The sequence below is a fragment of the Macrobrachium rosenbergii genome, chromosome 42 (assembly GCF_040412425.1).
Source record: "Macrobrachium rosenbergii isolate ZJJX-2024 chromosome 42, ASM4041242v1, whole genome shotgun sequence".
Classification (NCBI taxonomy): Eukaryota; Metazoa; Arthropoda; class Malacostraca; order Decapoda; family Palaemonidae; genus Macrobrachium; species Macrobrachium rosenbergii.
This window is the reverse complement of record NC_089782.1, coordinates 47,205,714-47,225,966: the sequence shown is the minus strand read 5'-3', so window position 1 is coordinate 47,225,966 and position 20,253 is coordinate 47,205,714. Positions and strand designations below refer to the sequence as shown.

General features: G+C 39.4%; 1 protein-coding gene across 2 annotated transcripts in view; it reads right to left on the bottom strand.

Moving 5' to 3' along the window:
- Nucleotides 1–347: 347 nt before the first annotated feature.
- The window catches only part of LOC136828409 (uncharacterized), a 48,026-nt gene continuing 28,120 nt past the window's right edge, over nt 348–20,253 (bottom strand). For both annotated transcript variants that reach the window (XM_067086439.1, XM_067086440.1), the window contains exons 6-8: nt 14,134–14,238; nt 5,238–5,369; nt 348–2,317 (exon numbers count right to left, since the gene is read on the bottom strand). In XM_067086439.1, coding sequence (XP_066942540.1) covers nt 1,427–2,317; nt 5,238–5,369; nt 14,134–14,238 — 1,128 coding nt within the window. In that variant the 3' untranslated portion in view covers nt 348–1,426. The remainder of the gene's footprint in view (nt 2,318–5,237; nt 5,370–14,133; nt 14,239–20,253) is intronic.

The following is a 20,253-nucleotide window of genomic DNA, read 5'->3' as shown; positions in this document are numbered from 1 at the left end:
AAAGTTAATTCCTTACTCTCAAGTGACATTTTCAGTAGATTTCACTACACAATAACTCTCTCTCTCTCTCTCTCTCTCTCTCTCTTGGGGGAAAAAAGCGCACAGAAAAGCGCACGTGACTCCCAGCACCGGTGGGAAGCCTTGCGCTATTGCATGCCTCAGTCATTTTGGAGAAAAAACGCATGCGTAAAGGCCTCGTGCGCTGTGGAATGCGTCAAAGGCATGCGCAAAATTGAACGAAAAATTGAATCGTCTGGAGGCACCTTAAAAGAGATAAATTTCTGGCAGAAGCTGACATCCACACCAGAGAACAGTATTCGAGTAAAGGAAGTACAAATGACCTAAAACAGGTTGCACTGATTTTATTTTATAAATATATGAGGCCTTATGAACAATACCTCGCTTTCGTGCAGCATCTGCTGAAACTTTCATTAGATGTTTCTCAAGTTAGATGTGAGTCAGAAGTTACACCGACAATAGTTGAAGCTTCAGACTCAGTCAGCAAAGTTCCATCCACCTGAAGGGGAGGATGGGGTGGGAAATCTGTACGAGATCTGCTAATCAATTTTACTGAAGTTCAGCCTCATACCCCACCAACTACAACATTCCCTGATCCGGTCCATATTATAGCATATTATTATTACTGTATTATTATAATACAGTAAATAGTTTAAACATGCTGCTGATGTTAATATTCTCAACTTTTTAGGAAGAGTTAATGCCCTTCAATTTTTTAGGGATGTCCATAGGGTTTGTTTTTATCTTTCTGCACATGCACATACTGTATTTATATTTATATAAAGTATAAAATAATCTGTATATAAAAGAATGCCCTCTTCAATAAATTACAGCCACTAACAAAATTTTAAAATATTGAAGATTTGACAAAAATTCCTTTAGGGTTCTATTTATAACTCAAATAAACCATGGATTTAGCTTCCTTGTCTTGCAATGAAAGAGGTTAATAGTATGGATTTTGTACTTCAATGTTATAAAATTCTTGGTGTCCATTTAACAAGAGAGCAGAAATTTGTCTTTTTAACAGTTTATATAGAATTAATTCTTTGGCACACTAAGACCTCTTCTACAGAGATTAAACAACTAAATTACAAAATCTTATAGATTGGTCAAGCAAAGGACTGCTGAACAGTTAAGAATTCTCCAACTATTAATTTCTAAGTAGTAATGTGATCCACAGCAAGGTTATGCTGTGAAAGTTACTGTTGCCATTACTATCAGGAAAAAATTTACAACTTCAAAATGATGAGTTAAAATTTTTAGTAATAAAAATAAATACACACATTAAAACACATTTCCTTAACAAATATCCACTCTAAAAATTACATCACACTTTTCAAAGTTGCAAAGTATAATAACATTTACAAAATAAACTTGCAGCTAAAATAAACTAATATCTAAAGAATACCTATCTCGTTATATGTTTTTCTATCACAATGGTAGATGCACTGGGTGTGTAAAGCACTTTCTTCTTATCCTTATTTGTACCTGCAAGGATATTACTGCGAGTCATATTTGAACTTTTCTTCACATCCTTAGCATGACCAAAATTTGAATTTTGAACAGGTGTACAGTACGGGCACCTGTAAGGCCCTTGAAACTCAGCAGTAGTTTTGTGAGACTTGCAAGAACAAGTCTTTCGCTTGGTGTCTACTTGAGGCGAAGCCATTTTCTGAGCTTTGGTCTGAGATTCAAACATGGAAATAGCTCCTGGGTCAGGACGCCTCCGTCTCTCCTCCCTTAGCTGCTGAAGATAAGCCCTCGACTCCTGCTGAAGTGCATCTGGGTTAAAGCTAGATATGTTCACAGTCCTGTTCAGAGGTGGAATTTGTGCACTACCAACCCCTAGATCACCTGATGTGACATAAGGGTACAGTCCTGAAGGCCTAGAATCTGGTAGGTGATGGGGATCAGATTCATAACCACCCCTTCCTGCATAGGTACTATGCCCTCTCTGGGTATCATCTACATAGGGATAATTTCCATGGAAAGTGTGAGCATTACTCTGATCATCACTACCATAGGTGGCAATGAAAGATCTATCATCATCACTTCCAGAAGCACCTTCATTTCTTGTTCCTGCTCTTCCTTCAGAGTGCTTGCTTCTATCATCTGTTCTCCTATATGTTCCAATATTTTCTTTATTGTTCCCACTGGTTGCAGTACCCCCACCAGCATTACTATTTTTCTGATTAACATGCGAACATGGACCAGGTGAACCAGAAGGTGAGGAATTTTGAGAGGACTGACTTCCTTGAGGACAACCTTCATCAAACCCTAACCGCCGTGTTGCTGCATCCTTGGGAAATTGTAAAATGAAATAAAAAACAAAATTACACACTATCGATACGAAATTTATAAATTTATAAAAAGGATGGAAGTTATCCCTAGCACCCAAGTATCCAATACTTTCATAAAATTTAAACATTTTCTCATGGAAATCAATAATTTATTTGTGCTTCTTCCAACTGTAGCTTTGAAGACATTGCAGTGACTTGATAGTCTGGTGGATGCTTTGAAAGTGAAAAATTAAGACTGCCATTATAGTAGTGGTACTACTGGTCTACTTGCAAACCAAAGTGCAAAAATCGTTGATTCATAAGACTGGTTTATAGGATTTGCCTAAATTAAAAATTATATTTAACTGTAAAAGCTAAAATCACTAAGTAACCTCATAAAATTCCTTTACAAGATTCACACCCACAACATGGTATTTGCTGTTGGTTGAAATCAGGGCAATCTAATTTCGTCTTACATTTAATATTCCATGTTCGCCATGTCCATCAAGTAACTGTCCACTCAATTTACCCATGGGCAACATCTAAAGGTAAAAAGAGGTGATGAAATACTGGTACTGACCCTGACCTCCTTCAAGAACTTGCAAAATACTGAGGTTATGATCCAAATTCACACTGCAAACTATAAGCCCCTGTCGCTGATGAGTAAGCTCTAAAGTTAACAACTCTTTGGTGTTCTTTTTGACAAAGGATTAATTTACAGTTCAAGACAGACAGATCTGAACTACCTCATATTGTATGTAGAGGGAAAAGTAATTCTCACATCACATATCAAGTAAGTTGGTGCCTGCAGATACAAAAACCAAGTCTGTGAATGATAAGACAAAGGTCTGTAGGCAAATTTTTCATCATGAAGTGATCTATTACATTTCATAATAGACAAGATTTAAAAATGATTGGGTAACAATGCATTGGAACCTTCCAGACAAAAGTACAATGCCTGAATTTTAGAGGATGCTAATAGACAACCTACTTCACCTACTTACCTAGCACCAATTTCATATAGGACGGTAATTAGCGAGAATGACCATTTATTTACCTTATCTCCTTTAACATCATAGTTTCAAAGCCATATGAACTAGATTAACTTACTGATGGCAAAAAGAATCAATGATTTATTATACATGACCGTACTGGAGCATAACTGAAAGTAACTTACCAGGAGAGTCAGATTATCAGAGGATACCCAAAGTATAGTACAGTTACTTTTACAAATATTTTCCTGACGACTATCATCATCTCTACAGTTCTTGATCATTGATAATTCCAAAACAAACTCCTTTCCTAAGTACAAAAGGGGAAAGGAATGCAATACAGTATCCCATGCAGGACAAGCATGCTCAAAAGGCAAGGATGCTGTGGTGCACATAAAAAAACTATATAATGCAATAAAAATTAAACTCTAAAGAATTTTATGCTCACAGTAAAATGTAAAATAGAGATAACAGAGTCACTTAATATTTAAAGAGCAATGATGAGCTGAAGAAAATCTACAAAATACAGCATGAAGCATCAGTGCTACAAAGAACAGCCTTGCTCTCAAGGCAACTTTCCAAGCTGCCCTGAGTAGCTCATCCTCACTCAAAGTGCACAACTGGTATTCCACAAGCAGTGTCAAATTTGAGTCATGACTTCCTTTGTTTTTATCAAATGGATCACAAAATATATGGTTTGTAAACAGGAGCACAACCATCTTATTTTCATTTTCAAGCAACAATGAATATGTAAAATCCATAATATAACCGTAATTTAAAAGCACAAAAGTAAATGAAAAACTAACCTCCTAAAGAAAGGAAAACATAATTACAAAAGCATCGAAAATGCAAGTGAAAAGGCTTACTCTATATTGTTCATAACTTGAAACCATACAGATAATTATGGAGCCATATCCAAGTGCCCATTGGCGTCATTTAATCCCCACGTGCAAGAAAAGTTATAAAAACTTTCCCAAAACTTGTTTAACTATATTCACTTCTTTACTTACTAATTTATTAATGTTATGGAATATAGAAACAAGAAAATTGAACCTGATAATCATCTTTCAAGGATCTTAGGTACTGTACATGTTTTCAACTTTGCAGTTTCAGTCCTATTTCAATACACCCCCCCTGCGAATAGGTCAAATCCGCGAATGCTTGAAACCCCTCTAAAAACACTTGGAACTGCCCATTTTGATAGCTTAAACCAAGGAAAACCCTGTAAAAATGCTTATACCTGAGTATTTTATTAGTTTTATCACAAAAAGTGCATTTATTTATGAAAATTATATGAAAATACAGTAATTAGTGAATATTTCTCAGTGAAAATATACATGAATGGGCAAATTTTCCATGAATGATGGCTAGATATGTTCCACAGAGAAACCCGCGAATGCGTGAGTCCGCGAACCATGAGAACGCGAATATGGGGGGTTTACTGTATTGTTAAAAGTATTCTCATTAAGTTTTTTTACACATGGGACAGGGAAAACTTAGATATATGGTGAATATCAATAGAATTCATGAGGTAGAAGCCCCACAAATGATGGAAAGAATTCTTTGGCATTTTAAGGCATGAAAAATAGACAATCAGCCCCGTAATTCTATAAATTTTCTCTAGTTACATTCTGAAAACAAAAACATGCAAGTACAAAAAACACTGACCAAATGATATAAAATAACTTAAAGACTTCTAGAACCTCATGGGCATGCCCTGCAAGTAAAAAAAAAACACTGACCAAATGATATAAAATAACTTGAAGACTTCTAGAACCTCATGGGCATACCCTGCCGCTGTCCAGATCAGGGACCCAGGGTTATGGGTGGCAAAGCCTTCTTAGCCACATGACATTCACAGATTAATAAAATTAACATTTTTCTCCCCCCAAAAATTCAATTTACAACAACTCGGCTACTGTGGCAAGTTAGTGAAATGTGATCTTACCTGGAACATTGTTAAGGCTTCTGAGTTGAGGGCATTGGCACTCCTTAGAAAGGCTTGTTTAGCTGCTTCTTGACATAACAGTAATTCAGCACGTAAGTCTCTGTTCTCCTCTTCCAAGAGGTTGATTCGTTCCTTAAACAGAAGGACAATTCCATACCATAATTACAATAACATTATCATTTGAAAAAGAAATGATAATCCACTTCATACAAAGTCAAAATTACTATTAGTGAGTAGGGTTGTTCCAATTACCATGGCTGATAACTTAATTTAGTTAAAAATAAATAATGTTTATCTCCAATGAGACTGAAAACAATAATCTTCCCAACATTAATGCATGTTCAGGATATGACATTAAATTAAATTATCCTGAGAAACTATTTCACAAATTCAATTGCACATGGGATGGTTATATTTTCTTTTGTTAAAGAGGAAAATTTACCATTTGTGTTGCCTTCATTCACAATCAAAGTGCAACTAACTATTGTAAGACCCTGGGTGTAATGGTAAAAAATGCCTGTATTAAATTTGCTGTTTCACTGTGGTAGCATTACAGTCAAGGTCAAGCTCATTTGTAGAATATCATCTGAACAACAAACATGGAACAATGTTCTACATAGTATGAAAAAAGCTGACAGACTGCTAGTCATGGGTAGATCATGGTCAATTGGAACATCATTCTGCATTCCCCAAATATATTAAAATGAGTTCCAAGCTTCCAATAAGATATATTAAGAATATGAGTATCATGAGGTCCTAACTGAAAAGTAATTAATTTAGATATTCAATGGGAACATGCTATAAGATGTTTTCCTTAACCCTTAAACGCCTACTGGACGTATCATACGTCAACTAAAATTGTCTGTTGGGTGGCAAGTGGACGTACCGTACGTCGACTACAAAAAATTTCAACCTTCGGTCAACTTTGACTCGACCGAAATGGTCGAAAAACGCAATTGTAAGCTAAAACTCTTACATTCTAGTAATATTCAATCATGTACCTTCATTTTGCAACAAATTGGAAGTCTCTAGCACAATATTTCGATTTATGGTGAATTTTTGAAAAAAACTTTTTCCTTACGCCCGTGTGGTAACTCGGCCGAAAATTTCAGAAATTCTTTTGTCATTTTGTCGTAATTTTTGCACTGTTTTATATTAGCCGTTACATAAAGTTTTATATATGAAAATGTGTGCAATTTCATGTAAAATACAGCAAAATACAACCCATGGTTGTAGCTTTTATCAGTTTGGAAATATTTTCATATAAACCACGATAACTGCCAAAATTTCAACCTTCGGTCTACTTTGACTCAACCGAAATGGTTGAAAAACGCAATTGTAAGCTAAAACTCTTACATTCTAGTAATATTCAATCATTTACCTTCATTTTGCAACAAATTGGAAGTCTCTAGCACAATATTTCGATTTATGGTGAATTTTTGAAAAAACTTTTCCTTACATCCACGCCAGAAATTCTTTAAATCACGTTGTCGTAATGTTTGCACCGTTTTATATTAGTTGTTACATAAAGTTTTATATATGGAAATGTGTGCAATTTCATGTAGAATACAACAGAAAATAACTCATGGTTGTAGCTTTTATCAGTTTTGAAATATTTTCATATAAATCACAATAACTGCCAAAATTTCAACCTTCGGTCAACTTTAACTCGACCGAAATGGTAAAAAAATGCAATTATAAGCTAAAACTCTTACATTCTAGTAATATTCAATCATGTACCTTCATTTTGCAACAAACTGGAAGCCTCTAGCACAATATTTCGATTTATGGTGAATTTCTGAAAAAAAAACTTTTTCCTTACGTCTGCACGCGGTAACTCGGCCGAACATCTCAGAAATTCTTTCGTCACGTTGTCGTAATGTTTGCATCGTTTTACATTAGTCATTACATAAACTTTTATATATGAAAATGTGCGCAATTTCATGTAGAATACAACAGCAAATAGCTCATGGTTGTAGCTTTTATCAGTTTTGAAATATTTTCACATAAATCACGATAACTGCCAAAATTTCAACCTTCGGTCAACTTTAACTCGACCGACATGGTCAAAAAACGCAATTGTAAGCTAAAACTCTTACATTCTAGTAATATTCAATCATTTACCTTCATTTTGCAATAAATTGGAAGTCTCTAGCACAATATTTCGATTTATGGTGAATTTTTGAAAAAAACATTTTCCTTACGTCTGCGCGGTAACTCGGCCGAACATCTCAGAAATTCTTTCGTCACGTTGTCGTAATATTTGCACCATTTTATATTAGTCGTTACATAAAGTTTTATATATGAAAATGTGCGCAATTTCATGTACAATACAACAGAAAATAACTCATGGTTGTAGCTTTCATCAGTTTTGAAATATATTCATATAAATCATGATAAATACAAAAAATTCGACTTTCGGTCAACTTTAACTCGACCGAAATGGTTGAAAACTGCAATTGTAAGCTAAAACACTTACAGTCTAGTAATATTCAATCAGTTAGCTTTCAACAAAAGGGAAGTCTCTAGCACAATATTTCGATTTATGGTGAATTTTTGAAAAAAAACATTTTTTTACGTCCGCGCGTTACAAATTCATGCATCATTTTGTGATAATATTTTCTCTGTGTTGCTTTGATCGTTTTACAATTTGTTATATACCAAAATCATCACAATTTAGTGTACAATACAAAGAGAAACAAAATAACCCGTTAGCTTCAACCGTTTTGCTCACAGCGCGATTTGTATAAAATTATATATGAAAAATTTTTTTTGCGCTATCATATATTTCAATATTTATATATGATAATGATATTTTTTTTCATTTCTGATGGTTGCATACTAAACTTCAGGCAATGACAAAAAAAAGGAGCCAAAAATGAACTCTTAATCTTAAAAACTAAGCGTGCTGTGATTTTTTGAAAAAAACTTTTTTTTCCGTTTCGGCGCTAGCTCCCAAACGCCGCCGGCATACTGGAGACGTTTTTGTAAATAGAGGCTCGGCGTTTAAGGGTTAATAGGCTGGTCATCACAGCATGAATCCCAACTGTATAAGCAAGGATATTATGCATCTATTTTCAGACTGCTGTTATCGTATAAATTATAATGACACTAACTTTCTCTTATGTTGAAATGTGGGCTCATTAAGAATGATAATAAATTATCTAATGTCTCTTTTTATCTGTGAATCCAGCCTCTATTAGGAGAATAAAGTTACTTTTAAAAATAGAAGTTTTTTTATAAAATTTATTTTTTAAGTACCTCTCTATTATGACAGCTGTATTTCCTGAGTCAGGCAGTAGAACGGTTCTCCAGGAAACTGAAAGTGGTCGCTATCCCTCACACTTTGTGATATCTTAATTTCAATACAGGTTAAAAAAAATTAAAGTCTAAATTTGCATGTGCCTCTTTGACCAGAGCCTTCAACAGACAATACATGGCATTCTTTGACAAGGGTAAATCAGGCTTCCTACAGCTGCTAAAAAGGTTGTTGACATATCTGATTTCCCTAGTCCTTTGCAAATATATAGAGGGAGCTCTGATTGCATAGGGAAGTTTCTTTCCAACCTGGCATCAAAGAGGACAGGCTGGGGATCACAAAAGACCAAGGCAGAGGATGTGACTTAACGTCATTCTTAGCCCTGAAAAGGGGCAGAAAGCAAAGGCCTTGTCCTTTCTTTTCTACCTCTTGGGTAGTAAAGCCTACATGGCATGAGAGAGCCTGCAAAAGCCAAGGCTAACAAAAACAGTCTTCACAGTCAAATTCTGTAGGGAGTTTGTGCTCAAGGGCTTGAATGGGAGCACACTTAAATTCTTAGCACCAAATCCAAATTCCAGCCCAAGGTTTTAATTGGAGAATGAGGAATCTCAATTCAGAAGGAGCAGGTGGCCTCCTTAATATAGAGGTTAGATGAAATATCTAGTCCAGTATGCCTCAATGCAGAAGCTAACATGGATTGATGTACTTTAATGGCAGGGACTAAAAAATGTCTGTTGTAGCATAAGTCAAGTAAGAGTTTAATGATGTTATTCACAGAGGCATGGGTGCAGGAAAGCCTTCTAGCAGAGCACCAAGTTCTATATACTGCCCTGTCTTTGATACAGTGCATTAGTCAACTCCCTTTGGAGTTAAGGATAGACCTGCATTCCTTTGAAAAACCCCTTGCTTGTAAGAGATGGTTGAGATGGTAGAGAGTCTCCAAGCAGTCAGCTGAAGCACTAGGAGGTTTTGGTGAAACCTCATACCTCTTGGCTGTCTGAGAAGATCTTTCCTTGGTGGAAGAACCCTTGGCCGATCTATTAACAGAGGCAGGAGGTCTGCGAACCATTATCTACAAGGCCACCGAGGGATCACTAAAGCTATACGTGAATTCTCAGCCATAAAGAATTTTGCTAGCACCCTTTGTATCATAGCATAGGGAGAAAGAGCATAGAGGTCTAGATCGACCAGTCTAAAAGCATTGCGTCAACTACTCAAGCTTGAGGATCCTGAACTGAGGGCAGTACACTGGCAGGCAACTGTTAAACCTGGTGGCAAACAGCTCCAGAACAGGAGTACCCTATAGCTTCCACAGTTCCTTGCAGACTTGTGGATGCAAGGTCTACTTGAAATAAGGAATCTGGTCCTTCCTGCTCAGTTGGTCAGCCACAATGTTCATTTTTCCTGGCACAAACTGAGGCAACAGAAGGATCTTCCTTTCCTCTGACCAACTGAGAATGCAACTTGAAAGGAGGAACAAATTCTGACTTAGTGGCTCCTTGGCTGTTCAGATATGCCAGAGCAGTTGAACTGTCCAAAAAGAGTGCTACCTCTGCCAGATCCTCCAATGCTAAAAGGGCTTTCCAAACTGCCAACATCTCTAACTGAGTGATATGGAGTTCTCAAACCCCTGCTACCCAAGGTCCCCAACCCCTTTGAGACTTGAATTTGAATGGAGTCATGCTGAACTTCCCAGTTCCAGCACCTCTTGGGAAAGAATTGAATCAGCCTCATTCTCAGCCTGGCACCCAAAACCATCTTCTCTAGTGATGCCATGTGTCCTAGCAGGGACAACCATTTCTTGGCTGGCAAGGTCATGAAGGACAGATATTCTTTTAGAATTAAAAGAAAGTGTCTACACATTTCCCATGTAAAAAGGGTTCTGAGTTGGTATTGCATTGGATTTTGAACATTTATCAGTATTCCTAACATATTTGTCAACTTTAAAAAGAGTATCTCTTGCCCTACGCCTCCCCTCTAAGCTGGATGCTAAATCAGCCAATTGTCCAGGTAGAGAAGCATTTGAATGCCTAACAGGTGAACCCACTTGCCAAACTACAATATGACTCTTGTAAAAACTTGAGGAGCTGAGCTCAGACTGAAGCACATCGTCTGAACCTGGTGCACCTTTCAGGAAAACTGCAGATATTTCCTTGAATTTGGATGAATTGGTACATGGAAACATGCATTCACCTTGTCCACTGATACCATCCAATCTCCTTACTGAATTGCTAAGACTGAACTGGCAGACTACATGGTGAATGGAGTTAGCCAAATGAAACAGTTCAACTTTGAGATATCCAGTACTGGTCTCCCTCCTCCCAAAACTTGGGGTACCAGAAACACACAATTGTAGAACCCCAGCGATGAGTCCAAGACTATTTCCACAGCTCCTTTTAGCAAAATAACCAAACTTCCTCCCGCAGGATCTGGAACTTCCCATTGTGGAGATAAGTGGGAAACTCCACAGGAGAACTGGCTAGAGGAGGCTAAGAAAGGAAGGGAATGCTGTATCCCTCCTTCAGTACCTCAACCACCCAGGGATCCGTCTCCAGATCCTGCCTAACAAAATAAGAGGCTCAACCTGCCTCCTACCAGGGACTGAGGGCTTGATGCATCATTTCTTAACAGGAGTTGGATTTTTTCTAGGATGCTTACTGTCCTTCCTGAAAGCCCAAAAGGGCTGGCTTGAGGTCACCAACAAAATACCCATTTGTCTAAGAGGAACCCTGAAGCTTTGCGTTGACTGCGGAAGCAGCTGTTGCTGTGTTTGTGTATGCCAGAGGAGAACAAAAACTGCAATGAGGTGTCTATGCCTCACTCACTGCAAACAGCAACTGTGAGACAGAATGAGGAGAATGATACAAGCTCCTACCTCTGCGATCTGCACAAGTAACTAGCACTACTTACGAGGCGTCAAAAGTTGATGAGAATGCCTGAGAATAGAAGGAAAATGTGAAGAAAAAATGTGTTCTTGCACCCAATTGTGGGTACCCACATGAAACTCCCTCACGTCAGACAAATAACATGAAGAAGAACCAGCACAGCCAGACTGCCTGGGAGACTGAGAAGAATGCAAGCGTCTGGAACCAGGCAAAAGCCTTGCAGAGAAGCCTTTGGCTTCAGGGAAGCGCTTGTTGTCAAGTAAGTGTCCAATGTCAGGCAAAACGCCAAGCGTCAGGATAACACCTCCAGGAGAATACCGAATCCTCTTGCAAAGGAAGACTACAGGAAGATCCCAAACAGGGATCGCTAGGAGTATGTGGCCTCCAGTAAGGCCTAGGGGATACAGAATCAGATATTGAGTGAGTGCGTTTATCATTACCTAAGATATCTACCTCTGCCTACACAAACTTTGCTTGCTCTTACCGCATTTATCTTTTGATGACCGAGCACCAACCTGTACATGATACACCAAGTTGGCATTAGAAAGAAGACAACAGGCAAAAACCACTTCTACTTCTGGACATAGCCCACTTCCCTTTACCTCCAACAGTAGAAGGAGTACCACAGGGCGTGGCCTAGGTATGGCTAAACTGTAGAGTACAGCCAGGCATTACACCCTCTTACCTTAAAGACTCGAAACAACTTGTCTTTATCCTCTCTGGATGACATCCTATACAGTAAAACCTCGCTTTAATAGACCCGGAACCAACAGATATCGGATTTAACAGACAAAATCTGGCCAAGGGTAGTGGGTGGAGTTGTTTACATTTACTTGTGCACTAACCTCAGCACTGGTGCAAAATTGGAACTTATTGTGTATGTATTTCCATGAATAAGACAACCTTTAGATGAGGTCGAAAGTTATGGCAGATTTTCATGAATTTATAGGACGACTTCTAAATCACAAAACCATCTGTGTATAGGCTAGCTTTTGCAACAACAGGTATCTTATGAAATACTGGTTTTGCAAAGATGGTGTAAAACTTATGCTGTTTTCCTTACTGTATCCCTAGAAATTCAAAATACATGAAATAACAAAGCTAATTTTACAGTATATCAAGTTTTTCCTACACACGTCACCTAAAAGGGAAACCATTGTTTTGTTTACACTTTATCGCCAATCACAAATCCCTAACAATAAGATAATGTACGATAATTATTGTTCATATGACTGAATTGTTCTAAACAGTTATTTACCACCAAAATGATAATGAATCTTTAACGAAAAATGAATATTATATTATCCTATATGTTATTGCTACCGTAATTACACTGCCATTAAAATTTCTGAAACATTACCGACAGATAAAGATTACTGTGAGCGCAGCCAAAACTCAATGTTTACATTTTCTCAGCTGGCCTCGCATAGCTAAAACCTCACATAGATATAAGTTGATTTCATTGATATGGAATTATTCCTCCAATAGGCTATTTATTATGAAGATATGCCAATAATATATAAGGTAAAAATGGTTTTATTATGTTTACATTTCATCGCCAATCACAAACAACAATACAATAATGTATGATAATTTTCATTCGTATGACTGAATTGTTCTAAACAGTTATTTGCCACTAAAATGATAATGATTTTTTAATGATAAATGAGTATTATGTTATCCTAAATGTTATTACTACCATAATTACACTACCACTAAAATTTCTGAAAGGTTACCAAAAGATAAAGGTTGCTGTGAGCACAACCATAATTCGATGTTTACATTTTGTCAGCTGGCCTCGCATAGATAAAAGTTGATTTCATTGATATAGAATTATTCCTATGTCAATAATATATAAAGTAAAAAGGGTTTTATTATCTTTATTATCAGTTTATTTCATAATGTGAATCTTTTCATGTATGTCGGTGGTAACTGCATGTCGGCTGAGGCTAGCTTATCAATAAACATCACTTAAGACAAAAAAAAAATGCTTCACTTTAGAGGACAATCGGCTTCAACGGACTACCTTCCCCCACAATTATTCCATTAAAGCAAGGTTCCACTTGTACTGTATAGACAAAAACCAAGACAGCCAAACCAAATCAAGAAAACAATCTAATTGTCAATGGAATCAAGTAAACACTCTCCAATCATCCTCACAGGCCAACAACAGAAAAAATAAATGGGAAACTATAGACCCTCAAACCACCTCAAAGAGATCCTATTCATTTTTTACTTTTCACTCTCTATCATCCTACTGCCTGATGCAGTAAATACAGCTATCATAATACAGAGGTAAGATTCATTTCAAAAATCAACACTAGTAATAACATTTATATGGTAATGCCAAGAACAGACATGAAGATGGGAAAATGAAAACTGGCTTTTTGATGTACGAATAGTATTTAGACACTTTCCTTCCTCGAACTTACCAACAAAATATTTGGGCTCACTGCAAGGCTATTTACACGATTCTCCTGCCTTTGTGATTAATTCTAGAATACACTTCAAAATTCTCTTCTGTCCTAACTCTCTAAAGTTCATTTCACCCTTGTCTGCACTGATCTATAAGCTCTTATTTGGTCTTAAGTTTATGTAATCTTTCTAGCAGATTACTTACTGAAATAAAGTTTATGGTTTATGCTTACGCATACCAGTTAAAGCACAACTTGAACAGGACAGTAAAGTCTTGGAGTTTACATAATCATAAATATAATTTATACGGCTTAACAAAACAAAAATAGAAACCTACCCTACATTCCATTTTCCTGTTAAAGATTTTCCTTCTCCAACGTGAAAAGGCTCTGTGGGCTACTCTCTGAGACCGCTGCTTTCCTGCAATACTAACCAGGTGTTCCTGCAAAGTTTGGAACCTACTATAAAAAATGATTGTATGTAATAAAATATTTACATATGCTGTATTAAAAATTATGCAAATTATAATCATCACCATGAAGATGAAATTAATGAAAAAGTTACTGTGACTACCATGAGCATAGTCTTGGAAATACTATTTTGGACTCTCCAATAACAATATCAAGACACAGTACACATGATTCTTTGTAAGATCTTTTCAACCAATGACTGCATTTCTTTCTAAACTCTACTTTTCATCCATTCCCTCTGGGTCATAAATCATTTTCCAACTTCATGTTCATCTTGATCTAGTTTTCAACTTACGATTAAAGAACAAATACTTTGGGTGAGGCTTGAGAGTTTAGACATGCAGCTTGGTAGCCTCGTTAATCTACTTACTGACAATAATAAAATAATAATAAAAATGATGATGAGGAGGATGTTACCCATTATGAATATACAGCATCTGCATTGCCTATCTCCATATTGAACAGCAGAAAATTATTCAGACCAAAATAAGAATGCATGCAAATAAGAACTTTTCCACAGAAATACTGTACACCCCAAATGTGCTAAAAGCACATCATCTAAATTGGATTGATTGATTAATTATGAAATTTAGGTCTTGAAGACTAAGTTGGAGCCTCCATTAACATTACAGACTCCACTTTTACAGGGAAATTGAACAAAGATACTGCCTCCATCTTCCTTATTTCAATATGAACAGACACAGGCCTGAACCTTCTTAATTATCTGAAAAACCTGGTTTTGTACAATCCACTACAAAAGTAGTCAATATGACAATGGCAAACATAAAGACACTCAGCCAAAGAGCTGAGCTTTTTTTGCTAGAATCACTGAACCAATGCATTCTCAAAACAAAAATGATCACTTTAATCAGTAAATCAGTACAATACAAGCATGATTAACTAATACTAGAAGTTATGCTGTATAATATATTCTTGAAATGAATGTAGGCTAGTCTTTTTCACCAAATTCTACGGGGAGCCGGCAATGTCCTAAAAATGAAGTTTTTATGATAAAACAAAGTTTTATGAATACTTACCTGGCAGTTATATATATATAGCTTAATCACTGTCGAACCGGCAGATTTTTCAAAACTCGCACCAACCGCCGAATGGTAGGTGTCCGATAGGTGGTTAACAACCCTTACAGGGTGGTAGTTGGAATCATTCCCGTTTTCAGTTCCTCAGATCATCTCTTGCCCGACCTGTCTCCTGAGGGGAGGAGGGTGGGATTTAAAATATATATAACTGCCAGGTAAGTATTCATAAAACTTTGTTTTATCATAAAAACTTCATTTTTACGAATAGAACTTACCTGGCAGTTATATATATATATAGCTGATTCACACATTTGGAGGAGGGTGAAAGACAGCCAACATCGTTGGGAAACAACTAAAAGTCGTAGGTAAACACCTTGATTCCTTACCTGCTAAGGTAGCTGACTTCAAAGGTTCCTGCCTCTTGAGTCGCTTTCCCTTAGGAGCGCCAGCCAGGTGAAGACCTGTTATGCTGAAACAACTCAATCGAGTCTGTCAAACGGGGTGAGACCAACAACGTGACTAGACTTCTGTACTTCCTATTCCCCCTTCTATTACCTGTAACCTTACTCAATCTAACCACCTAACCTTGCAGACTAGATATACACCTATCTAGTTAGACTGGGGTTGCTGTTCCCACAAGGAAGCTTCCTCAGACAACCATAAAAACACCAGCCCAATTACAGGTATCCCAAACAAAAGTTAAGGTTGAGGGGAGGCAGTAACTCCTTTACCCAATACCAAAGCTGTAGCTACATATGGGCCCAAGGTGTAACATTTCTCATAATCGACTCTTACCTCTCTGAGGTAATGAGAAGCGAAAACAGAGTCGCTTCTCCAAAAAGTGGCATCCATAATTTGTTTAACTGACATATTCTTCCTATATGCCAGAGAAGTTGCAATGGCTCTTATTTCGTGAGCCTTCACCTTCAACAAACGAAAGGTCTCCTCTTCACATAAAGGTGAGCTTCTCTTATTGTCTCCTCAAAAAGAATGATAACGCATTCTTCGAGAGGGGCTTTTGAGGATCCTTCACTGAACACCACAAGGAACTGGAAGAACCTCTTACGTCCTTTGTCCTAGAAATATATGCTTTGAGGGCTCTAACTGGACAGAGGAGTCTCTCCTCCTCTTGGCCCACTAAATCAGTGAGGTTAGGAACCTCAAACGTCCCCGGCCCGGGTTTGGAAGGGTTCTCATTCTTAGCAAGGAAGTCGAGCCTTAATGCGCAAATTGCTCCATTACAATTGAAGCCTACTTGCTTCTGAATAGCCTGAATCTCGCTGACCCTTTTGCTGTAGCAAGAGCCAGAAGGAAAAGAGTTTTCTTCGTTACGTCTCTCAGGGTTGCTTGCGAGATGGGTTGAACTTCCTGCTGCACAAGAACTTCAAAACCACATCCAATTCCAGGACGGGGTCTCAAAGTCTGCTTCGTTGTTTCAAAGACTTTAAAAGGTCTCTCAAGTCTCTATCTTGAGACAAATCTATGCCTCTGTGCCTAAAGACGGTAGACAACAAGCTTCTGTATCCTTTTATGGTGGATACGGCCAGCTTAGAATCTTGCCTGAGGGACAAGAGAAAATCAGCTATCTGGCTCACAGAGGTAGTGGTTGAGGAAACCTTATGCTGCTTACACCAAGATCTAAAGGTTTCCCACTTTGATTGGTAAACTCTCTGTGAAGAGACCCTCCTCGCTCTGGCGATAGCTCGCAGCTTGAGCTGAAAATCCTCTCGCTCTGACAAGCTTCTCGATAGTCTGAATGCAGTCAGTTGAAGGGCGAGGGGGTTTTGATGATACCTCTCGAAGTGGGGCTGTCTGAGAAGCCTTGGACTTGGGGGAAGACTTCTCGGAAAGTCCACTAACATCTCCACCACCTCTGTGAACCACTCTCTTGCTGGCCAAAAGGGGGCTATCAGGGTCATTCTCCCTGAATCTAGGAGGGCGAATTTCTTGACTACTAAATTGATAATCTTGAACGGAGGGAACGCATAAGTGTCTATCCCTGTCCAGTCCATCAAGAAGGCGTCTACTGCTATTGCTTCTCTGTCCGGGACTAGAGAGCAGTAGTTGGGGATTCTCTTGTTCTGGCTGGAGGCGAAGAGGTCTATTGAAGGCCTCCCCCATAACCTCCACAGTTTCTGGCAAACTTGAAGATTGAGAGTCCATTCCGTGGGCAGAACTTGCCCTCTTCTGCTGAGCATGTCTGCTCTTACATTCTTCTGCCCCTGCACGAATCTCGTCAAGAGCTCCACTCTGTGGTCTTTTGTCCACAGAAGGAGCTCTCTTGCTGTTTCGTAAAGAGGCAAAGAATGAGTCCCTCCTTGTTTGCTGATATACGCTAGAGCTGTGGTGTTGTCGGAATTCACTTCTATTACTTTCCCGCGACAGATTCCTTGAAGGCTTTTAAACCTAACCAAATGGCCATCAACTCTTTCCTGTTGATGTGCCATCCGATTTGTCCCTCTTCCCAAGAGCCTGAAACTTCCTTGTTCTCCAGTGTTGCTCCCCATCCTGACTCGAAGCATCTGAGAACAACACTAGGTCTGGGTTCTTTCTATGAGGAGGGAGATTCCTTCCCCTAAGATCGACGGATCCAGCCACCAACTCAGATGCTTCTTGATCTCTGCTGGAATGTGGAAGGAAAATGAGTCCTCCTGATTCTTCCTGTCCCAGATTCTTGAAAGGAAGTGTTGCAGAGGTCTGAGATGCAACCTTCCCAGAGAGACAAATTTCTCGAGCGAGGAGAGGGTGCCCAACAAACTCATCCACTCCCTCGCCGAGCACTTCTGCCTCCCCAGGAAATACTGAACCTTCTCGAGGCACTTGGTTTGCCTTTCTAGTGAGGGAGAAGCCCGAAAACGAGCTGAGTCCAGAACTATCCCCAAATAAAGAATCGTCTGACTCGGTTCGGTCTGAGACTTCTCCTTGTTGATAATGAGACCCAGATTCTGAGCTATCAGAAACGTCTTGCGTAAGTCCTCCAGACACCTGTTCTTTGACTGGGACCTTATCAGCCAGTCGTCTAGGTACAGGGATACTCTTATCCCCTCTTGATGAAGCCATCCTGCCACATTTGACATTACTCTGGTGAACACTTGAGGGGCTGTGCTGAGGCCGAAACAAAGAGCTTTGAACTGGAAGCATTTGTCCTGGATTACAAACCTTAAAAACTTCCTTGAAGTCGGGTGGATGGGGATATGAAAGTAAGCGTCCTGCAGGTCCAGGGATACCATCCAGTCCCCTGGGCGGACTGCTGCCAGCACAGACTGAGACGTCTCCATGGTAAACTTGGTCTTCTCCACAAATCCGTTCAATGTGCTGACATCCAGGACCGGTCTCCATCCACCCGAACTCTTGGGCACTAAAAACAGACGATTGTAGAACCCTGGGGATCCTAGTTCCAAAACTGGTTCTATCGCTCCTTTCTCCAACATCTGGTCTACTAGATTCAGGAGTGCCCCTTGTTTCAATGCGTTCGAGTACTGAGCCACTAGGGCTCGTGGCGTTGTTGAAAGTGGCGGTTTTCCGTAAAGGGAATCTTGTACCCTTCCTTGATGACTGAGAGGACCAGGTGTCCGCCCCTCTTGCTTCCCATGCCTGCCAAAAGTGAGACAGCCTTGCTCCTACTGCTGTCTGGAGGACTTGTTTCTCAATTCCTAGAGCGTGTTCTAAACGTCCTTCTGTTCGTTCTACCCCCTGTTTCTTGTCTTCTTCCTCTGAATTCAGTTCTAGAAGGAACTCTGCCCCGAAAGGGCTGCTGAACTTTCTTTTCCTCCTTTTTGGCAGCTGGAGGAATTGCCGGAGGAAACCTCCTAGCCGAGCGAGTAAGTAGATCTTATGAGCTTTATGTGCCAGAGTCTGAGAAATATCCTGACCAAGGACTCCGAAACAAATGCTCCGAGAGGGGGGTATAGGAGCTCTGCCTTCTGTGCGACTGTAGTAGATTTGGACGTGAAGGAGCATAACAAAGCCCTCTTCTTCAAAATCCCTGCAGTAAAAAGAGAAGCCATCTCATTTGCTCCATCCTCAGAGCCTTATCCATACAGGCAATAATACTGGAAAGGTCTTCAATTCCTGTTGCCTGAATGGTTTCCGTCCTCTTGGAAAGAATTCCAACAGACCAGTCTAAAAAACTAAACACTTCAAAAGACCTAAAAATTCCTTTAATGAGATGGTCTAGTTCCGTCATCGACCACATCACCTTAGCTGAGTTAAGGGCATGTCTTCTAGAAGAGTCTACTATACCAGAGAAGTCCCCCTGGGAGGAGGCAGGTACTCCCAGGCCAAGAGCTTCTCCAGTCTCATACCACATGCCCGCCTTCGAAGCAAGCCTAGCTGGAGGAAACGAGAAGGAGGACTTCACTGCTTGCCTACGCTCCTTAAGCCAGTTATCAATCCTGGTCAGAGCCCTCTTCGCAGAAATGGAAAGTTTCATTTTAATAAAGGCTGACTGCTTCCTCGATTTCTTCCTGTTAAACTGGAACTGAGGAGAACGAGGAGCAGCAGGCTTAAACTCCTCCCCATACAGCTCCAAAAGAGAGCGAGAAAGAACCTTATAATCATCAGCCGCATTAGAAGGTTTATCTTCGTCCTCTAAAACGTCTTCCAAATGATGCATTCCTTCCAACTCCGTCTCTTTCTCTTCTTGCTGTATTGCGCCCGGGGAGGACGTACGATCGCCGAAAGCGTCCTGGCGGCGAGAGCTGGTTGCGTCCTGACAAAACGCCCTAGAGGCGCCCTGATGTCGAGCTGGATGCGTCCTGGTATCGAGCTGGAAGCGCGTCCTGGCGTCGGCGTTGATACGCCCTGGCGCCGAATTGGATGCGTCCTGGCGCCGAGAGGAGGATGCGTCCTGGCGCCGAGAGAATTCACTGCGTTCTTTCCTTCCTGGAGAACCAAAGTCATTATCTTGCCGAACAAAGGAAGAATGTTCCCGGCGAGAGGAAGAAAATT